Source organism: Aquarana catesbeiana, linkage group LG01, assembly GCF_042186555.1.
Source record: "Aquarana catesbeiana isolate 2022-GZ linkage group LG01, ASM4218655v1, whole genome shotgun sequence".
Classification (NCBI taxonomy): Eukaryota; Metazoa; Chordata; class Amphibia; order Anura; family Ranidae; genus Aquarana; species Aquarana catesbeiana.
Window position 1 is genome coordinate 481621733 of NC_133324.1, and position 23867 is coordinate 481645599.

General features: G+C 42.4%; 1 protein-coding gene across 2 annotated transcripts in view; it reads right to left on the reverse strand.

Moving 5' to 3' along the window:
• Positions 1-23867, reverse strand: part of MELK (maternal embryonic leucine zipper kinase) — a 102675-nt gene that overhangs the window by 13982 nt on the left and 64826 nt on the right. For both annotated transcript variants that reach the window (XM_073591757.1, XM_073591749.1), the window contains exons 8-12: positions 17992-18090; positions 12368-12436; positions 10434-10532; positions 8965-9051; positions 8190-8318 (exon numbers count right to left, since the gene is read on the reverse strand). In XM_073591757.1, the coding sequence (XP_073447858.1) occupies positions 8190-8318; positions 8965-9051; positions 10434-10532; positions 12368-12436; positions 17992-18090 (483 nt within the window). The remainder of the gene's footprint in view (positions 1-8189; positions 8319-8964; positions 9052-10433; positions 10533-12367; positions 12437-17991; positions 18091-23867) is intronic.

Here is a 23867-nt window from a genome sequence, read left to right on the forward strand (position 1 = left end):
TGGATGTGGCAGTCCAGAAACAATTCTGGCAACTTTGGGTGGGTGGACAGGCAGGCTCAGTTAGGTTTCAACACAAGGAAACAGGCGCAAACACTATTGTTGCTCTAATATCCAAAGGGGTATGTATGAAGTCCATATATCATGAAGATAAGTTGGAGACCATACACTGAGGACTGCCACCAACGTAGAAAAGAAGCCGAATTCAAGCACAGCTGAAAGTAAACAAGGGAAGATGCGCCTCTACAGTGCCTTGCAAAGTATTCACCCCCCTTAGCTTTTTACCTATTTTGTTACATTACAGCCTTTAGTTCAATGTGTTTTTTAATCTGAATTATATGTTATGGATCAGAACACAATAGTCTAAGTTGGTGAAGTAAAATTTGAAAACTCTATACATAAAACTATTTTTTAGAAATAAAAAACTGATAAATTGGCATGTGCGTATGTATTCACCCACTTTGTTATGAAGCTCATAAAAATCTCTGGTGCAACCAATTACCTTCAGACATCACATAATTAGTGAAATGATGTCCACTTGTGTGCAATCTAAGTGTTACATGATCTGTCATTACATATACACACCTTTTTGAAGCCCCAGGCTGCAACACCGAAGCAAGAGGCACCACTAACCAAAACACTGCCATGAACACCAAGGAACTCTCCAAACAAGTAAAGGACGATGTTGTTGAGAAGTAAAGGTCAGGATTAGGTTATTAAAAAAAAAAAATAAATAATAATAATAATAATAATAATATATCCATTGATTCCTAGGAGCACCAACAAATCTATCATAACCAAATGGAAAGAACATGGCACCACAGCAAACCTGCCAGAAGACGGCCGCACACCAAAACTCACGGACCGGGCAAGGAGGGCATTAATCAGAGAGGCAGCACAGAGACCGAAGGTAACTCTGGAGGAGATACTGGAGTATCTGTACATATGACGACAATAAGCCGTACGCTCCATAGAGTTGGGCTTTATGGCAGAGTGGCCAGAAGAAAGCCATTACTTTCAGCAAAAAACAAAATGGCACGTTTTGAGTTTGCGAAAAAGGCATGCGGGAGACTCCTGAAATGTATGGATGAAGGTGCTCTGGTCTGACTAAAATTTAACATTTTGGCCATCAAAGAAAACTCTGTCTGGCAGCAGTCGGGACTGGGAAACTGGTCAGAGTTGAGGGAAAGATGGATGGTGCTAAATACAGGGATATTCTTGAGCAAAACCTGTACCACTCTGTATGTGATTTGAGGCTAGGACAGAGGTTCACCTTCCAGCAGGACAATGACCCCAAATACACTGCTGAAGCAACACTTGAGTGGTTTAAGAGGAAACATGTAAATGTGTTGGAATGGCCTAGTCAAAGCCCAGACCTCAATCCAAAAGAAAATCTGTGGTCAGACTTAAAGATTGCTGTTCACAAGCGCAAACCATCCAACTTTAAGGAACTGGAGCAGTTTTGCAAGGAGGAGTGGGCAAAAATCCCAGTGGTAATCTTCAAAGTTGCGGGCATGTTCTGTAAATTAAATTGATGCAAATCCTCAAACAATCCATGCTAATTCCAGGTTGTAAGGCAAAACACAAAAAATGCCAAGGGGGGTGAATACTTTTGCAAGGCACTGTAAGTGTAGGAGTAAAAGCAATTTTATTAAGAACATCCAAATGGAAACTCATGTGTGACAGGCACATCTGTGTAAAGAGATATCCCGAAAGCTAAGGGTGGTGAACTGTCAGATGCCTCCGCTCATAGTGCTGCAAAGCATAGGGTCCTTGCTGGTCTCCGCTGATGGTAAAGATTGCCGTGCGGTGGAGGAACTCAAAACGAGGCTTGGTGTACAGAGCGCAGAGCGGTACATGGCAAATTTAGTCACCAACACTTGAGTTGCCATTTGGATGTTCTTAATAAAATTGCTTTTACTCCTACACTTAGAGGCACCTGTTTACTTTGTTAGGTTTTAATGGTCTGGAATGATATTGGACTACCTTGAAGGTCACCATCAGGCCCAAAACCCAAATGCAATGTGATACACCCACCATGTTTGTTCAAAAGACCTATGATGTGCTAGGCCACATTCCACTGAAGTGCATCACCGGGCTCAGTGGACATGTCTAACCTGTCTGAAAGTAGCCAGGAATGCCAGACTGCTCTGCTTCAAACTCACTGACACACAGAAGAAGCACGGACCAAAGAACCCAGGGATGCCTACAGCCAAGGTCCATACACATCTAGGGAAATAGCACCTTGCGGCTGAGGGTAGAGAGAAAAGTCTCTACTTGGTTCAAACAGCGGTCTTGGACATGCAAAGAGAACCAGATATGTATCTCAGGAGTCACAGCAGAATGAACAGTGGAAGCAACAGATGAAACCATGAATGTCTAAATCAAGGAGTGAAAGGCCAAACAACCTCTGAAACATGATAGACAAGGCAGAAACCTTTTGTTTTTGCCTTATCTACCATGAGTAGATGGCAAATCGATCCTTGAGACAGAAGATTCTGACAATTTGACAAAATCTACTAGGTTTTACCAAATTGCTTGTCATCTCTAACCTGCAAAGCAGATGAGGAAGACGTTGCAGCGGATATGTATAACTCTGCGTATACTTATCTCGCTGAAGAAGTTCTAGACTAGCTCAGAATGTAGGGAACTATATGTACAGGAGCTGTCAACTGGGAAAGTCTGCCTTCCAAACTATACAAGAGGGATGTGCATGGCAGAAATGTGAAGTTCTGCCCAGGACAACATCTAAAACTAGCTGTGTTCATGGCAATATTATAACTACATCACGATAGTTGATATAAGCCACCACCGTTGCACTGTCTGACAGGATACAGATCGGACGACAGATCCGTCTCATTCCAACAGGCTAGTCCAATGCTGTGGAGAAAGTCAAATAGCGCAAAGCTCCAGGATGTTGATCGGGAGATGAGACAGATGACTGGGTGCTCAGGACTCAACTCTAGCCAGACAGGCTGGCATCCATTGTGTGGGTACTCCAAAGGGTATGGGAACAGTGAAAAGGTTGTAATAAAAAAAAAAATCTGGAACTGTTCTGCCACAGAACAGGTGCAATGACACCTTAATCCAGAAGGCCAGAGAGCTTGATTTGATAATCTGTACAGTAACAAAGGAAGGTTGGAGGTGTCAAAACTGAGAAGGGGACAGATAGTGACATTTCAGTTTCTAGCACTGGAAGACCACCTTCTGATTTAAATATCAGAGATGCAAGCTGGGCAAGTGTCAGCGTGGGCTAATAAAATCCCCACTGGAAAGGAAGGTACAACGTCATACTGAGGATTTGCTGCTCATTTTTACATAGCCGTGGTAAAGGAGTACACTTTAATCAAGGAGGGTTAATTTGATGATATAGTTCAATGAAGAGAAATAGCAGAAAAGACTCCCATGAAGGGTAGGCTTGGAGAAAATTGAATACACTATTGGTCTGCCAGCTAGCACTTAGGACAGGACACCCTATAGAAACAAAATAGAAGAGATGGTTACTTGAGACATAACACAGCCATCAACCAATGCTGCATCAGACAGAGGAAAAAAAAAAAAAAAAAACATACAATGAAAAGCTGGTCAAACACAGACAGCAGTTGAACACCAGCAGCTGTCAGATCTCTGCTTAGAAATAGACATCAACCAAGGTCTGGGAAATTAGTGCAGAGACAAGCATGGGTATGATAAGGAAAACACAGTGGCAGTTTTAGGTCTAGGAGCATTAAGCCTAGACACCATGGCAAACTGTGGAATCCCCCATTTTAAAGCACGCACAGCCTAGATCAGAAAAAAAAAAAACAGTTTATGTCCAAAAAAAAAAAAAACAAAAACAAAAAAAAAAAAAAAAAACCCAAAAAACTGCTGATGAAATTTCAGCAGATGAGAGCACCTATACTAAAGAAGAGGGACTCTGTGTGAGACAGCAGGTCCTCTAGCGTACTTTCAAGAGAATCAGAATACTGGGTACCTCTGGTTCCACTGAAGGTGGTAAAGATGGGTGCTTTAATCTCTTTCAATCAGGGGAAGTAACAAGTTGAAGGAAATAGTTAAAGGTCGACCGATATATCGGCTGGCCGATATATCGGCAGATATTTGGCTTTTTTTACTTAATCGGCATCGGCCGATTGTGCTGATAAAAAAAGCCGATTCAGCGGGACTTGCAAATGACTTCTGTAATAGAAGCCAATTGCAAGTTGTCTGAAGTTTTCTTCTCTCCTCCTCTGGGCAGCCTGCCAAGTCTGATAAGAAGATACATTGTATCTCTTTCAGGTTCTTTTATCAATAGACTGAACTCCGTGGAGAAGTTTTCAGTTTAACCATTTAAAGACTAAATCTTTTCTGACACTTGTTGCTTACAAGTAAAAATCCTGCATTTTCTGCTAGAAAATCACTTGGAACCCCCAAACATTATATATATATTTTTTAGCAGAGACCCTAGGGAATAAAATAGCGGTTGTTGCAATATTTTATGTCACACGGTATTTGCTCAGCGGTCTTTCAAACGCAATTTTTTTTTTTAAAATACACTAATGAAATTAAAAAAAAAAAAAAAAGCAGTAAAGTTAGCCCATTTTTTTTCGTCCAAAAGTTTTGATTACCTGTTTTTGTGAAGGGGTTAAATGCGCCCCTGAAGCGCTGCTGCCGAAACGCTTTGCAGGCGCTTCGGCAGCGGTGCGCATTCATTTCAATGGGCAGGAGTGGTGGAGGAGCGGTATACACCACTCCAAAGATGCTGCTTGCAGGACTTTTTTTTAACATCCTGCCAGCGCATCGCCTCAGTGTGAAAGCACTCGGGAGCTTTCACATAGACTGCAGGGGAGCCGTTTTACAGGCGCTATTTTTAGCCCAAAAGCGCCTGAAAAACGCCCCAGTGTGAAAGGGGTCTAACTGTTAGATTTTATGAGATGAAGGGAAAAAAAAAAAAAAAAAAAAAAAAAAAAAAAAATCGGCCTAATATATCGGCATCATATATCGGCCATCGGCCACCGCGATTTCTAAATATCGGCTTTGGCATCGGCCAGAGAAAAACCCATATCGGTCGACCTCTAGAAATAGTGTCACACAACATTAAAAACAGAAGAAAATATCTCAGATGAAGACAGAGTGAAGAAGTGCTAAAAGGAAAATCCTTTACAGAGCCAAGCCCAACCATTCACAGATTAAACTGAACATTCGCAACAACTCTTGAGCCGTTGCCAGGTATGCATGTATTTTTTATTTTTATAAAAAGGAAGTACCCAATCCCCCACTTATACATGTTGAATTAATGGTTTACGAGGGGCTAGGGGTGACATGTCACTGCAGGCAACCATCTAGGATTAGGACTGTTATTAACAAGCTGTGCTTAGGCTGTAGGCAGTATGGAAAATGTAGAGAAGGCTCAGTGAGTCTCTACAAAAAGTTGTCAATAGAAATGTGCAGCTTCCAACAGGGGGAACCTAGGAGGGATCACTACAGGCATGAATGGAATACTGAGCCGCTTGTCACACGGCTACTGTACTAGATGGCAGAAAACAGTACCTCGCTGTATTAGTCCCCATTCACATATGAGCACTGAAGCGTGAAGCCTAAAGCTCCAAAAAGCGCTCTACAAACCAAATCCTGTGCTTTTAAATGGTCTTTTCCACAGAGAGACAAGTAAAAAGGAAGAACATTGTGTGCACTCCTGTGAGCGCGCCCAGGAGCCTTAGGGAAAGTGAGCCCCGCGCCCCCCCCCCAACTCCCAAATAAGAAAAAAAAAAAAAAAGTGGCTCAAGCACAACAGCCAAAAGTAATGCCTTGCCTCTCACTTCTCTCTGCATGTAAAACACAGGTCACCCACAGACACTGGGTGCCAATATCAAGTACAGCCCTTTGTACATTAGCGTCACTAATGTCTCTGGTTCCTCCAGTGACAAATTAATAACACAAATTAACTGAAAAATCAATTTCTGCTAAATTAAAGCCGGTTTGGGATTCAGATACAATTACAAGTGAAATGCCAAGCATTACACCTGCTACATCCACTTACAAAACTAGGGGTGGCCATACACACTACAATCAGATTGGGTTTGTTCAGCTTTAGTCTCCAGAGAGTGTCAGGTGCCTCAGCTCTGAATAATCCATAAGGAAACCCACACTGCTTAGCTAATTGAAGAACTGTCCAGAATTTCCATATCTAACCTGAATCTACCAGAAGCTGTAGATCAGGGGTCTACAAAAATGTTAAACAAAGGGCCAGTTTACTATCCTTCAGGCTTTTAAAGGTGCCGAACTGTGGCCAGTGGGAGTGGAAAATGTCCTTGGTGTCAGTGGGAAGAACAGTGCCCCATCCTTGGTGTCAGTGGGACGAACAGTGCCCCAGGGACAAGATAAAAGGCAAGCAAAGGGCCACATCCAGCCCTGGGCCGCAGTTGAGACCACTGCTGTAGAGGATTCTAGAAATCCAGAGCTGTCGCTTTGAGAACACCAGTATAAAAACAGGGAAAACCTGCACTTGTTCGCCGATTAGAGAGATCCACAGGTTTTGTGGATGTAAACCTGATTTTTTTTAAATTAAGACTTCTACCTGGTACAGGAGAGGATGTCATGTCATCTGTGCCCAGTCTTGCCACGAATAGTTAATCCAGCTCTGAGCAATCCTCTTATCTTTTTTCAGTAAGAAAAAAAAAAAAAAAACAGATAAATGTGTGCCGGTTTCTACTCAGTGCTGTGAGTGACAGCTCATTTACTTATCTCATGCACGAGCAGACCCAGCTTCACATCCCGCTCTCACAGCTATCCCAAAATCTCCACTACAGCCTGTGTTCTAAGTGTGGTACATGCGCAGGAGCTGCTCATTAGAGAGCGCGGTATAATTAATTTCTTTTCACACATTTCAGGGTTTTTTGCCTTATAACGAGCAGCTTCTAATATAAATAGCCATTTGCGCAGGTAAGGGAAGTCCTTCTACATGCACAGGAGTCACAGGGGGCCGTGAGCACGCTCTGCTTCTGCCCAGAACGCGTTCCGTATCCCCTGTGCGTGCACTTATAACAAGCGCAAGGTTCATCCTCGCGATGCTGGCTGGCCAAGAGGAGTGTAGAAGTGGGCAGGGAGTCTAGTGACGGCCCGACTCCACCCACCGAGCGCCAGAGCATAGATCCACCCATCGAATCCAGAGATTTGCAGGGCTCCGTGTGAAGAAGGGGGTAACTTTTACCAGTAGGGATACATACAGGATAATATACTTTAGTGTGATGGCAATAGTTTGGAATCACGAGTGGTGGCTACCAGTAGCTATCCATAGTAGAAAAAAAAAATCTTCCAGACCAACAGAGAACAGCAGAGCTGAAGAAAACACATTAACTCTTGAGAACACCAGCAAATATTGAGGCATGATTTGTGTCAGGGGTTAGCCTGTTTTTTTTCAACCAGTGTCCGTTTCTCAGCAGGATAAACCTAAGAACTTCTGGGGTTGATTTACCAAGACCCCCTTTCACACTGGAGCGTTTTGCAGGTGCTATAGCATTAAAAATAGTGGCTGCAAACCGCCCTAAAATAGCTGCTACATGCACTCCAGTGTGAAAGCCTGAGGGCTTTCACAATGGAGCGGTGCGCTGGCAGGGCGTCAGAAAAAATCCTGCCAGCAGCTTATTTGGAGCGGTGAACTCACTGCTCCTCTGCCGCTGCTCCCCATTGAAATCAAGCCGATCTGGCTGCGTTTTGCGGGCGGATTTAACCCCTTTACGGCCGCTAGCGGGGGGTTAAAACTGCCCCGCCAGCATCCGAATAGTGCCGCTAAAATTGCACTAAAAATAGCGCCGCTTTCCGCTGACGCCGGCAGTGTGAAAGGGGTATAAAGCTGGAGAGTGCCAAATCTGGTGCAGCTGTGCATAGAAATCAATCAGCTGCCATTTTTTTTTTTTTGTCAAAGCTTAATTGAAGAAGCTGAAGTTAGAAGCCGATTGGCTACCATTCACAGCTGCGTCAGATTTTGCACTCCCCAGTTTCAATAAATCAACCCCTTTGTGACTCTGAATATTTCTCATGTAATTATTCAGCAATGACATGACCAGGGTGGAGCCGTTGCACATACAGGGAAATTCTGAATGGATCCAGAAGAGGACAACAACTCCAAAAACATAAGACATTTTCAGAATTTCAAAATTTGACAAAATGATTGAATCTTCCATTTACGTTTTTTTTTTCATAACAGGAACACTCACCACATGTTCCTTAAAACTGGAGGCAGAGGGCTCAAAAATTACTGAAGAGCGTATCAAACGAACAGCTTTTCCTCGACTTTTCTTTGCTTGAAGCAATAAATAGTTGGCTGTCGTATGGTCATAATTCCACTGCAACATAATTTATAAATGAAGATTTGTAAAACAAAACAAATAAAAAGATATAGAGAAATCATGATTTTATCTTCAGTGGAACCCCACTTTTCATTACTAGAACAAAAAAAACAAAAAAAAAAAAACAAAAAAAAAAAAAAAAAAAAAAAAGGACCAGTGTTTTTGTAGGTGAATGAGTCAAGAATGTCTGTTCCAGTGCACTGATCTGGCCCCCAGGTGGGTTAATTAGGCAGGTAACCGAGGCAACTCTTTCATTTAGCTATCACAAGAACTTTGAGGCTGAAGAGCCTAGGGATGTTAGAAAAGGCTCCAGAATTCATTCCTCTTTTTATACACCCATCGTGAACACCTTATATTCAATGAGTTAGGAAACTTTTTTTTTTTGTTTTACCAACAAGCTTCGTAGCTTAAAAACAGATGCTTTATTTTATTTAAAATACTTGAATTTGCAATGGGAGAAAAAAAAAAGAAAAAAAAAAAAAAAAAAGTCTGAAAAACAAAAAATGGCACACAAGCAAATCATTAAGCTAGAGTGCCATCTAATGGGAACTGATCAGTGGATTTTGTTTATATTGAAAATCAGGGTTACGGATAGCAAAGTTATTTGATACATCCCTGAGGCCAGTGCAAGACAGGGAATTACCTCAGATATCAGGTTTGACATGCTCGGTTTACTGCGTTTGAAGTATACTGACATCTCTGTAATACAGTCTTCATCCATGTAGCCAAGCTAAAGGGAGATAAAGAAAAAAAAAAAAAAAGAGAAGAAGGAGAAAGAAAAAAGAAGATTAAAAGGCTTGCAAGGTAAAAACTAACCCTTAAGCTTCCCTTACACCTGTAGAATTTTGTCCAAATTCGAAAGGATTAAAATCATTCGTCCATGCGATCAATGGTGCTTTCATGAACTCAAATAATTTCAAACAACTTTCCAATATAATGCCAATGTCTCCATCTGGATTAAAGCCAATCTCCATGTTTTAGTGAACAAAAACTATTTCCTTCACCAACACATACAGTGCCTGTCAGCACAGTATGACCTATATGTAGACTCAGCTACATAAAGTATACAGCGCTGTGTTCCAGCAACAGGACAGGAATTCTCGTCGCACTCCCAGAATAAAATCATTGGGCTAGGTTATACTTAAAACACATTTTCACATTTGGACCAAATGCATGTTAACCTCATGAGGAAGTATTTATATTACAGATTGCTGCATTCCATGTTTGGGGGGGGGGGGGGGGGCTTCTTTCTCCTAGGAAACTGAGATTTGTCCTAAACGTTTTCCAATACATAGAAACTGTCATTTTTGACTTATGTTTTTAATGGCAAAATGACAGTCTCCTCCAAGAGGTTTGGACTACAAGGTCTAATCAAGGTTTGCATATGCTTTGCAAAATGTACAGTTATTAGGACCCACATTCTTTTTTGTCTGATCTTGTATCTTTACATTACCCACATAACTTTCCCTGAAAATGGGCGTTTAATATTCTGTATGTATGCTATATGTACTGATGATGGACAACTAATACTAGCATAAAGTAGGTGCATCAGCAATGCTCGGAGATAATATAGGACAGCTCCTGTGGGGACAAGTAGCCCAATATATCTACTCAAACAGGGTAAGAAATAAGAAAAAAAACCCCCAAAAAAACCCCACACGTCTAAAAAGTGAGGCTGCACTATAACGATTCACGATTTAGTTTACAAATGTTAGTTTGTGGTTCACTTTGAGTAGAGCAGTATCTGGATAGTTTTCTGAATTTTAAGAGGCACTTAAAGCGGTTGTAAACTACTGGATGTTTCTTTTTTCTTACCTGCAGGGTAATGCCATAATGTGCTAGTATGCATCACATACTAGCACATTATATGACACTTACCTGAAAACAAAGCATTCCATCTGCACCCATATTGTTTCTGGGTTCGCAGACTCCGGGTCTGTGACTGGCCAGAGCCACAATGTGGTGATGTCACTGACTGCATGTACAGTAAATATCTCCTTAACGGTGCACGTATAGGAGATATTTACCTATAGGTAAGCCTATAATAAGGTTTAGTGATAGAAGTTTACTTCCACTTTAAAAGGCTAATAACAAAGTGTCATAAAAACTCACAGGCCATTTACTGTACCATTCCACAGGACAGTTATAACCTTGCATAAGCCAAGGATGTTTTAAAAGATGCTTCACGGAAATCCTTTTCTTGGGATCCACCTACAAGCACAACAAAAAACATGAATGAACTTGCATGGGTGTTCTAAAACAGGTTTTTTTTTTTTTTTGTTTCCTGCTATTCTTCCTCCACCTAGCCTCTAAGACCCCTGAAAACTGGCTCCCACGCCGCCCGAGTGCTTTCACACTGGGGCGGTGCGCTTGCGTGTCGTTAGAAAAAGTACTACAAGCAGCATCTTTGGGGTGGTTTGGGAGTGCTTTATACAGTGCTCCCAAAACACCCTGCCCATTGAAATGAAAAGCGCTTTGGAAGCGCCGCAACACGGGCGTTTTTAACCCCTTCTTTGGGGTTAAAAGCACCCCGCTAGTGGCCAAAAAGCGCCACTTAAACAACCGTAAAGCACATTACCACCAATGCACAGGCAGCCCCAGTGTGAAGTGAGTCTAAGGAAGAGAGGGAAAAAAAAAAAAAAACACCACACACACATCTGGAAACCTCATTCATAAAAAGGTACATTATATTATACCCACTGCGTCCAGGAGTCACAGGTGACTGCATATGGACAGGACAGCAGCCTGTATAAATCAACAATGCTCAATTGTTTGGTTTTTTTTTTTTTTTCGCTTTTCTTTTTTTAAATTATACTCATTCAACTCTATGTGAAGCAGTGCATTGCAACACGTGGCCATGCATTACAACTTGCAACAAGTTGTAATAAAATATATGTCTGTATCATTAAATCACAAGGCACACCTTGTTACCACAATGCATAGGTGAGAAGCCAACCCCCAGATTGCCAATTTACAGTTTTGCATACCTTTAATTTTCTCAATTTAGCAAAAATATATATATTTATATTAATATTTCACAAATGGTTACTTAATGCATTTTTACATTAGTAGGGATTTTGTAACTTCAGTTGTGTTTGTGAGTGACCGTAATGATTTTAGTGTAATTTTAATGAATTTGGAGTATTTTTATCAAAAATATATTTTTTGTCACAGGGAGGAGCAGAGCCCGTGATGTCACGCTGCCACTGTCGTGTATGAGTAGAGTGGTGAGCCAGCAGATGTGGTTGCTTTACAAGCGCTTTATATCTTTTCTTTTGCAAGTGGATTTTAGTGGGGGTTTTAATAAAGATATAAAAACGAGAAAGCACTATGTATCTGCCTCTATTTCATGTGGTCCATCTGTGGAGTGATCATACAAGGGTGAGAGTATACCAGGACCCAGGAGGAAAGAGGCCATCACCACAGGAGCTAAGTTATAACGATGAGCCTGGCTGTTTCTTTCCTGACATGAGCAGGTTTTTCACCTGGTGTTGGGAGCACATGCATGATTGGAAGAATGAATAATCATAGAAGAGCACACACTATAAATATATATATTATATAAATACACACACCATTTTTATCAAATACTGTACTTACCTTGGATCAAAGCTTTTGCAGCGGTCCCCGCACACCGCTGTGACCGGCGACATGTCTCCCGGAGTTGTTCTTGGGTTCATCGGCTCCGGTGCTGTGATTGGCTGGAGCCGTGATGGGGTCACTCGTGCGCATGCGCAAGTGAGCCACCGGTCACGGCACAGCTACTGAAGAAATGGCACGAGTGGGCCGTTTCTTCAGTGCACATGTGCCGATGACGTCGACACATGCGGATACAAGTTTAAGAGATAGTCACAGTACCTACAAGTAAGCCTTATAGGCTTACCTGTAGGTAAAAGTGGTGCAACAGGCTTTACAACCACTTTAATGACTATGTAAAAAAAACATTTATTGGGAACTCTCCAATCTTGAGTGATGATGTATTTGAAGATGGATATAACCACTATAGGACAAAAACTAGGAATATATCCCTGCAGAAAAACACATACCTGAAGCATTTGGCTAAGAAGCAGAACACTGCCTGGAGAAAGCCATCTTGGGATGTCATATTTTCCCCTCTGCAGAAGGCAAGGCCAAAACATGCAAACCGATCAGTTTAATAATACAAAGCTGATTTAAATACACATTGTTCCTTAGACAGCATAAACAAACGTTGCTATTGTTGTACTAATCCAGTTTAGTACTGCCTTAAAAAAAAAAAAAAAAAAAGAAGAAGAGGCATACTTGTTAGGTTAGGAATCAACGATTAACCACTTCAGCCCCGGAAGATTTGGCTGCTCAATGACCAGGCCATTTTTTGCGATATGGCACTGCGTCGCTTTACCTGACAATTGCGCGGTCCTGCGACGCTGTACCCAAGCAAAATTGACGTCCTTTTTTCCCACAAATAGAGCTTTTTTTTGGTGGTATTTGATCATCTCTGCAGTTTTTATTTTTGCTGCGACAAATTTGGGAAAAAAAAAAAACCCAACTACAATATTGTCATTTTTGCTACAATAAATATCCCCAATTTTTTTTTTCCCCCTCAGTTTAGGCCGATATGTATTATTCTACATATTGTTGGCGATAAAAAAAACAAAAAAACAAAAAAAAAATCACAATAAGCGTATATTGATTGGTTTGCACAAAAGTTATAGCGTCTACAAAATAGGGGAAAGATTTAATGGCATTTTTATTATCAATTTTTTTTACTAATAATGGTGGTGATCAGGACTGCGACATTATGGCGGACAGATCAGACACTTTTGACACATTTTTGGGACCACTGACAATTATACAGCGATCAGTGCTATAAAAAAAATGCACTGATTATTGTGTAAATGTCACTGGCAGGGAAGGGGTTAACACTAGGGGGCGATCAAGGGGTTAACTGTGTGCCCTAACTGTAGGGGGATGTTAGTGACTGGAGGAAATGACAGATCGTTGTTCCTAGCTAGTAGGAACTCACGATCCGTCTCTCCTCAGAGAACAGGGATTTGTGTGTACACACACACACACACACACACACACACACACACGTTCTGGCTCTATTTCCCGCACGCATCGGCACCCCCGCAGTGCAGTGGGTACACACACGCCTGCTATCCCGCTTAAAAAGGGGCCGACGTACAGCTACGTCGGTTCGCGGGATCATGCTGACCTGCCACAGTATAAAATGATGGCGGCTGGTCAGCAAGTGGTTAAAAGGAAAGGTCAAGTAAGATCGCTCATTTTACAGATCTTCTGAGGTTTCCATTGGCTGGGCCAATATCAGGTCACGCCTGTGCATGCATGAAAATATATTTATGCAGAAATGAATGCAGAATATACATAGTATGTCTTCTCCTGCAATAAAAACCCTTTGCCAACGTTTTTCTTTTGCTTCCCAAAGTTCCACTTTAACAAAGGAAAAAGTACAGCCAGAGCACTTTTAGCTATACTTCTATGGATCACAGGAGTGCAGTTTGGTTTGCTTTCCTGTGACCCGTTTCACTCAGCTGGTCCAGGCGAAGGAAAGATCCCGACTTTAGTCAGGATCCACCCAGATGCCTGACCTAGCAGCTGGCTCAACCTCTAAGCAAGCCACTAGGAGTCTGCCGCTCCAACACCCTCCACAGCCCAGCACTCCAGTGAGCTCTGCAGGGGTAGAGCAGGGAGCTGCTGACTGAGTCACAAGCTGTCTGCTCACTGAATACTGAGAACTGACCAATCAGCAGTGTTTGATCGCTTAGTTCTCAGTCTTAGAAGCAGCAGGGGGACTAATGCTGCATCCACCTAGGGGAGTAGACCGCAATTATTATTATTATTATTTTTTTTTTTTTTAAAAGAACCCATACCTCTTTTAAAGCATGACTTGAATTTGGTTACAGTTACTAGTGTGTTTATGTTAACCCTCAACCAAATTGTCAATTTATCAAATGATTTGTGTCATAGTTGGTCAACGGTGCAGCATCATGGCAACTGCAGATCAAAGGCTAAGATGGCAGCTTTCTTTTTCAATGATTTTAAAAACAGTAGATTCCCAATACTACTTACACAATTGCCCTTTGTTTTTTTAAAGTTTTTTTACTTTTAAAGCTAATGATTTTTTTTACTTACACTTTGAATTCCATGGTTCATCCTCCTCCTATCAGCATGCTAATAAAATTTTAAAAAATACAATTCTTAAATTAAACCTGTTTCTAGAACATATCTTACTGAAGATCAAATGATGCCGCTGTATCTTGGTGCAACTCTATGCAATGCAGGAAGATTGTAGCTGGTGGGAGGAACCAGTAGGGTGCCATACATCGCACCATGCCCCAGTACACCTCTCAAGAACCCCCAGTCCTGATGCAAGCAGTAAGCTGGCAACTATGCAAGTATCTAAATTCCTCAATGGGTGAACGTCAGTGTGAAGGAGTAGGCATTCCTAGACAAGCTACCACTGCATGCACACAACCCCCAGGTAACATCTCCATTATTGAAGGAACTGAAATCAATTAAAGGGCATTCAGACTGGGAAGAAGGGGTTAGAATGATGCTGGATGTTCACCAGCCAGAAAATCAACCACTTACCGACCGGCTCCCGACAATATACCGGCAAAGTGGCACAGGTGCGCATAACAACGTACGTCGCTGCGTCATTCGCGGCTAGCGGGCACGTGCCGCAGGTCCTGTAGACTCGATGTCCGCCGGTGGCCCGCGATCGTGGCACGGAGAAGCAGAACAGGGAGAGGCCTATGTAAACAAGGCATTTCCCTGTTCTGCCTAGAAACATGACAGGGATTTACTGATCTGTCATATTCTAGTGAGCCCATTCCCCCTACAGATAAAACATGCTGAGGGAACACAGTTAACACCTTCCCTACCAGTGACATTTACACAGTAATCAGTGCATTTTTCTAGCACAGGTCGCTGTATAAAAGCCAATGCTCCCAAAATAGTGTTAAAAGTGTCCAATCTGTCCGCCGCAATCACGATAAAAATTGCAGATCGCCGTCATTACTAATAAATAAAAATGCCATAAATCTAGCCCCCATTTTGTAGACTTTTGCGCAAACCAATCAATATACGCTCATTGTGTTTTTTTTTTTTTTTTTTTACAAAAAATATGTAGAATACATATTGGCCTCAACTGTAAAATAAATTTGTTTTTTTAATATATTTTTTGGGGATATATTTAAAAAAATAGTTTTTTTCAAAATGGTCGCTTTTTTTAATAGCGCAAAAAAAAAAAAAAAAAAATTAAAAAAAGGCGGGAGGTGATCAAATACCACCAAAAGAAAGCTATTTGGGGAAAAGAGGACGTCAATTTTGTTTGGATACGTCGTCGCACGACCGCGCAATTGTCAGTTAAAGCATTGCAGTGCCGTATTGCAAAAAAAGGGCTTGGTCCGGAAGGGGGTAAATCCTTCGGGGGCTGAAGTGGTTTAAAGAAGTTTTTAGTAACAGGTCACACACAAATTTAGGGTGTAACATGTTACATAAATCAGGCAGTGGTGTGTAGTGGGGCGTTTGGCTGGGTAGGTAGCATCAGTGGTAACACACAAATTTGGCGGTCCTACAAGTGTTGCATTCCTGTGAAACTTATAATGCTTGTAAATAAACAATGCAAAAGCTTTTTTCTATAAGAGTAGATCAACATAGTATCAAGGCTCTACAATTAAAATAAAAATACCCCCCCCCCCCCCCACACACACACACACACACACACACACCCAAACTGAGCTTAATGTTTTACCATAATTAACCCCATCTATACTGTTCTGGCATATCTTAAAAGCAGGTGTGTAACAGATCTGAAGGAGGTTTGTCCTAGCAGAGTTAAAGATATAGAAGCTTGGCTTCGTCATTGTATGTTAATGAGGGGGAACTTAATGTGTCCCTTTTTTATTATTGATAGATTGAGTCATTTCATTTTAGATTTTTTTTTTTTAATAGAGTAGCTTGCCACAGACCTGCTCCAAACACACGCCTAAAAAGGAAAGACATTATTAGGTATGCGGTGTACAACACAAAACAGTGGGGGTTTCTCAAATTTGACTGCAAAAATGTTAATACTTAAAGTACTTTTAAAGCTTAAGTTTAAAAAAAAAAAAAAACCCATGTTATACCTGCCTGCTCTGTACAATGGTTTTGCACAGAGTGGTCCTAAACCCCCACTTCTGGAGTTCCCACAGGCGCTCTGGGCTTCTCCTCCCCTCAGAGTACCTCCACAGCAAGCTGCATGTGGACGCACTCCCAAGCCAGGCTGCGTGTGTCCATAGCTTGTTTTGACAAAGCTGGCACTGTATATTTTTAAAGTTGTAAATTAATATTCTGCAGTAGACTGCCACCTGAAACGGTCACAATTTGATATATGAATTATGACCTCTATTGCAAAGATTTACTTTTTGAAATGCACGGATCCCAAAAGACAAGAGCCATAAATATGCCTTCATGCTGCTCAGACGTTCAAACAGTCGGAGGTTTCTAAATTCTGCCAATTAAATTTTCTTATGTTGTGACCCTTGTAACATCAGTAGGAATCTGAACATTTTGTGGAATCAGTTCCTATCAAGGGATTGCTTGTTGTGGGAGCACTTAGGAAGGGGGGGCCAGGATCACAGAAGAGTGACCTGAGAAGAAGAGGATCAGGGCTGCTCTGTGCAAATCCAACTGCACAGAGCAGGTAAGTATAAACATGTTTGTTATTTAAAATGAAAAATAAATAAATGAATAATACTTAAGCCTCGGTTCACACTGGGACGACTTGTCAGGCGACCTAGGTCGCCTGACAAGTAGCGTCCCGTTCAGTACAATGGAACCGTTCTAATCGGAGCGACGCAAGTCGCTCCGACTTAGAAAAAGGTTCCTGTACGACTTTGGGGGCGACTTGGGGCGACTTGCATAGACTTCTATACAGAAGTCGTTTTGTAAGTCGCCCCGGCAGTCGTGTGCAGGTCGCCTCGGTGAGGCGACCTGCAAGTCGTGCCGCCTCTGGTGTGAACCGAGGCTTAGTATCACTTTAAAGGATATTTAAACCAAAACACAAAAATGAGTTTATTGCAGCAAACCAGTACTTAAATGCATTGGTTTTATTTTTTGTCCTAGTGTGACAATGCCTATTTTCTTCATCTATGGAGGAGCAGAGTTGTCACCCTAGCCTACTCTCCTGATGTGGACTACAAACATCTCCCTTTTCTCATCTTCATAAACATACAGTTCATCTACACTTGCAAAAAACGTGCCTATACGTGTTGCTGCATTTGTTTACTTTTTTAGGCTAAGGATTAAGCTGGGATTGCAAACAAAGAGTTCACAAATACACACACAAAAAAACTTTGGCTAAATGAAAACGGATTTGCCAAGAGACAGATTACATGGGTATCCTACTTCATAAATCCTACTTAGGACAATTCCATATTTGCATTCCACTACAGAAACTCATTGAAAGTTAGAAAAAACAAGTGTGCATATCCCTATAAACACAATATAAGTAAATAACTCAAATAGTATTTAGATTGTTAAAAAAAAACCAAAAAAACAAAAAAAAAACAAACACAGAGAGGGTTGTAATGTCCGATATTCAGACAGACATTTTGAAGTGCTGCAATCTTGGGTTTATTTTTACACCAAGCGCAAAACAGTTAGTATTCGGTTAAGAACTTACCATTATTCTTTTATACAAAACCATTACATTATCATCATCAAAGGGAAGGTATCCACACATCAGTGCGTACATAAGCACACCCATGCTCCAAATATCTGCCTAAAAAATAGCAAAAGAATTAGTTGCATTTTATTTACAATACACGTTTTGCACAACAGCTGCAAGGATAAAAATTCCTTTCTCCAAATGTGGAGTGTGGCTAATACATGATGTACCCCCAACATAAATACAGACGCGACCATTTGAGGGAGTGTGGTTAAAGGGATTGTAAATCTGTTTTTTTTTTTTGTTTTTTTTTAAAGTAACATGTCATACTTAACACCATTGTGCAGTTCATTTTGAGTGGCCCCGAACAGTCTTCTGGGGTCCCTCAGTGGCGCTCCTGGCTCCTCCCCGCTTCGAGTGTCTACGTCGGAGAAGCTCTCTCCTACGGTGGACACCTGTGCGGGCAGGCTCCCAAGTCCTGCATCTGTGTCCATTCACAGAATGCAGGACTCAAGATGGCCATGGCTAGAAATGCTGGAGGGGTGGGGGAAGAGTTCAGCGATTTCTCAGGAAAATAAAAGTTAGAGTGTGTATACTATATATACACTGCTATGGAAACACAGTGCCCTGTCCACTCTTGATGGCATCTGGTGTGACAAAACGTGTTGGACAATGCTAGGCACTTTAACGCTGAAACACACACACACACACACACACACACACACGTGAAAGGGGTCAGCATACATGGAATTTAATACCAAAAATTTTTGCAGTCATAAAGCAATTGAGAGATGTACTGCAGGCGGTTTATCATGAGTGCTGTGGTAGGCACTTTGAATAGGATTTATTTTTTTCCCCTTTTCGTTAGTTACAATGTTGCGCTACGAGTCTGTGCTTTACCTAATTGATACATGAAGGAATAATAAAAGGAACCAGGCAGTCATCCATCTCCCAGCCTATCTAGTATCATTGCACCGCCCTGCTTGACTATCTTGTAATAAGAATTCAAACAAATCTGGCAAGTGAGCCTGAGTCAAAAGGGAATGCACTTTTAAAGGTGTGAAGCACCAGCACTTTAGAAGAGTGGACTTTTTCTGATTCTATATACATTTTGTTAAACACCAGCACTCTTATCACCAAGAGACGTTATACACATACTGTATGATTTTGTACGGTTTGTTTCAATGGTCACTGAATCAACTTGTGGTTTTATCACCGATATGTATTGGTTTATCGATTTGATATGCATGTTATTTTATTTTATGTAGTAAAGGGGGTTACATATTTAGTTGAATCTTCCTGTGAGCGCTGTATCTTTTAAATGTTATAGAATTTAGTCCAGATGCTGTAGGACATTTTTTTAGCTGCTTGTTTGGGAGAAGGCACTGTAGATTAGGAAATGCAAAACTTGAGTGTTTTCATAGATCTGATGGTGCTTGTAGAGTAAGGGCTCATGCACACAGGGCATTTTTACATCTGATGCCATCTGATTTTTTTTTTTTTTAACTGCCTCTAAACGCCCCTCCATGTTAGCCTATTGGTCCATGCGCACAAACTTTCAGATTCATAAGCATCTAGGGGCAGTAGGGAAAAAAACAAAACAAAAAAAACACTACAGCCTGTGCGTCCAGGAGAAAAGGCTGTTGAGCTGTAAAAACAAAACCCTCCTTGTTACAGCGTTTAGCCGTGTTTTTTGCTTTTTACATTATAGTGAGTGTTTTTACTGAACAAATGCAAAAAAAAAAAAAAAAAACCACCCATAACTGCTATTCAAAAAACGTAGCTAACAGCAAGTTTTTAAACGCTGCTTTTCCCTGGCAGCAGCGCTGGCTTTTTTTTTTTTAAACGTTTTGTGTGCATGAGGCTTAAAGCAGAGTTCCACACAAAAATGGAACTTCCGCTTTTCGGAACCCTCCCCCCCTCCGATGTCACATTTGGCACCTTTCAGGGGGGAGGGGGGTGCAGATACCTGTCTAAGACAGGTATTTGCACCCACTTCCGGCATAGACTCCCATGGGAGTCCATGTCTCTTCCTGTCCCTCCGCGCTGTCTCCAGGGAAACACACAGCTCCCAGGAGATAGCGGGACCATTTACGATGCGCACCGAGACTCGCGCATGCGCAGTAGGGAACCGGGAAGTGAAGCAACAATGCTTCACTTCCTGATTCCCTCACCTAGGATGGCGGCGGCAGCTGCCGAGAACCAAGCGGGTTCTCGGCGTCGCCTGCCGACATCGCTGGACCCTGGGACAGGTAAGTGGCCATTTATTAAAAGTCAGAAGCTGCAGTATTTGTAGCTGCTGGCTTTTAATATTTTTTTTTTGGTGGTTTAGGTGGACCCCTGCTTTAAAGTGGTTGTAAACCTCCGATTTTGAGATTTACCTGTAGGTAAGCCTTATGCTAGGCTTACCTATAGGTAGTGGAAATATCTCCTAAACATGCATTGTTTAGGAGATATCGTTTAGGAGATGTTTCTTCACTCACAAGTGCCATGACTGATGGCTCCCGCGTGCATGCGCTGGAGTGACGTCACGTGGCTCCGGCTAACCAGAGTCCGCGACCCCGGAAGGCAGAGGGGCGAAGATGGATGCGGCCACCAGCGGGGACATGCTTTTAATTTGCAGGGGAACAAAGGAAGTAAAACCCATCAGGTTATAGCAAAAGACGCTGACAAGTCTATTGCATGGTCTACAGGCCAACCTCTCCTGCCAATTGCCACAGCCTGAATCTTTTCCTCTTAGAAACCAAACTTACCCGCTGTCTCGCAGCCTTGAGCCCTGATTGGAAACTTCCTCAAAAGTCAAGCCCCCTGGATTACCCCCAGCTTTGCTTATTCCTAAACTCCCTTGGAGACGCATAGCCAGGCCAACGTGTCCGCAAGTAGAACTGTCGCTACACCTGGCAATGTGATTCAGTCGGCCTCTGCACCAGTTATGCCACTCCAGCCCATGCCCATTGAGCCACCTGCTTTTTCTTATTCAGGACTTTCTGTAACCTGGCCTCACCCTACTACTACTACATCTATTCAAACCTGTCTAAGAGGATTAACCCATCCTTTGGGTAGACTGCCTTATTTGGCCAGGTGGGGCTTTCAAACTTTTCAGAGCTCTCTGCACTCTGCTTGCGCTTCAGCGATCCGGCTTGACTCCTGGAACACATCACCTACTAACCAACCCGACCTCACTGATCCACTGACCTATGACCAGTCCGATAGTCCCGTGCTGGATGTCCAGCTTGTCTTTAAGGGTCCGAGGGGGGGGGGGGGGGGGGTAATGTCAGGAGCATCTCGTGCTCCTCCTCATTCTGGCATCTGGGGTTTTGGCTATGGCACTCTCCTTGTCTGTCTACCTGAAGGCTGATTAACCAGTTGCTGCTCTTGTTCTGGGCCGACGTCATAGGTGCAATAAGAGCCAGGAGCAGTGAGTTACCGATCTGTGTAGGGTCAGTGTCTGCACAACACCACATAAATAAAGAGCACCTGTCACATTTCCCCCCCCCCAATAGCACCTGTCACCCATCAGTGCCCATAAAAGTGCACCTGTCACCCATCAGTGCCCATCGCCTCTCACTCATCAGTGACCTATCCATGACCCTCATCTGTCACCTATCAGTCCCATACAGTGCACCGGGTCACCATCAGAGACTGCCATCAATGACCGTCACCCATCAGTGGCTTTCACCCGTCAGTAACCATCACCTGTCAACTATCAGTGCCCGTCACCTGCCACACAGCCTATCAGAAAAATGTCCAAAAAAGTTTAGCAGTGATGAGGCATTTCAGATCCTCTCCATGACTGATGAGAGCAGTGGGGAGTTCTCAGATTCAAATGCCAATTCCGAATCAAACTCAGCATTTGAATCGATCGATAGTGGATCGAAGGAAGAATGGATCCCTCCTAAAAAGGGCACGGCGCTCTGCAAACCAGGCAGCCACCAGCAATAGACCCCAGGATCAAATTCCCAGGCCCAGCACCAGCGATAGACCCCAAGAACAAAAGCCCAGTCCCAGCCACACCGCGTTCAAATTGTTTATGGGCCTCACCATAAACATGGGGCTTACACACAACAAAAAAAAAAAAAAAAGAAAGAAGGACATGCCTACTGGTTCACCAGCACCATCCACCACATGCCCACTTATTAGTTTGTGATGTCCAGGTCCCAATACGAGATGATTATGCGCTTCCTTCATTTCAGCGACAACACCCAGTGCCCTCCCCGCAATCATCCAAATTACGATAAGTTATATAAAATTCGCCCACTCAAATTTCTTTTACCAACGATTCACAGAACTCTATGTTCACGATCAACATATATGTGTAGATGAGTCCCTGGTACAATTTTCAGGCCGGCTAGGAATAAAACAATACATTCCTAGCAAAAGGGCCAGATAAAGAGTCAAATTTTACAAGCTTTGTGAGAGTCACAGGATGTCTGTATGCATTCCGCATATATGAAGGTCGATTTCCAGACCCAGCCCCCTGAGTGCCCGGCCTACATGGGCACAACTGGTACAATTGTATGGGACCTGGTATACCCACTGCTGAACAAAGGTTACCACATATACCTAGATAACTTCTACACCAGCCTGTCCCTTTTCAAACACCTATACCTCGCAGAAACCCTGGCCTGCGGAACCTCCAGAAAGAATAGGAAGGGCTTCCCACAATCTATAGTGAATAAAAAAACTGCGAAGGGGTAAAGAGCAATTTTGAGATGCAATTAAGTGCTGGCCCTGATGTGGAAGGATAACAGTAATTTGTAAATGATGTCCACCATTCATGATGACACTACAGAGGATCAAAGAAGATGAGGTCCCATTGAAAAGCCAATGTGTCCAAGATTACAATCTCTACATGGGGGGGGGGGGGGGGGAGCGAGGATAAACAACCAAATGCTTCAGCCCTATTTGTAATAAGGAGGTGCCCTTTCTAGTACAAGAAAGTAGGTATTCATTCTATTAGCCATTTATAATGCATACATAATTTACACCAAATCCACTGCCCACTTCCTAAAATTCATCGAAGTTGTCACATTCCACATCTACCAACAAGACCCCCCCACAGAAAACCTTTGTTCTAAAGCAGTTAGCCAACTTCATGAGCGTCACTTCCCAGACAACATTCCACCATCTGAAACAGGCCGAAGACACCAAAAAAAAGATGTCAAGTAAGCAACAAGACAGGATTTCGGATAGATACCAGCTACCATTGTCCCCAATGTCCCTCCGAACCCGGCCTTTGCATTGGTGAATGCTTCCAACTGCATCACACATCCCTAAAATATTAGCCCATATTTTTAACCATTTCCCCATTTTCATCATCTGTGCTGACCATTTCCCATGCTTCCTCAAAAATAAGATAAAATTACACATCTAATTTCCTCAGGAAATTAGATGTGTCATTTATGCTCCTAGAATGCCTGAAGGCGCTATTTGAATGTTGGGCCTCTGTATGTGGCCAGGCTGTGTCAAAGTCTCACACATGAGGTATTGCCATACTCAGGAGGATTAGGAGAATCTATTTTGGGGTGCAATTTTCGCTATGTACATACTAGAAATCTTATAAAATGTACAACTTTGTAAAAAAAAAAAAAAAAAAAAAAAAAAAAAAGGGAGGGAGGGCGTTAATTTTTTTCCACATTTTCCAAAAACTTGGAAAAAATGAACCATTCAAAAGATTCATTCTGCCTCAGATTATATCTTGGGATGTTTGCTTTCCAAAATGGGGTCATTTTGTGGGCGTTTTCATTGTTCTGGTGCTCCAGGGTCTTCAAAAGTGTAACATGGAGATTGCGCATGCGTGAGAGCTCCGACATGGAAACTTAGCTCCGGAGCTCCGCCTCGGACCAACGGCACTCACTGCGCCCGAGCACAGCCACCGGGACCACCAGAAA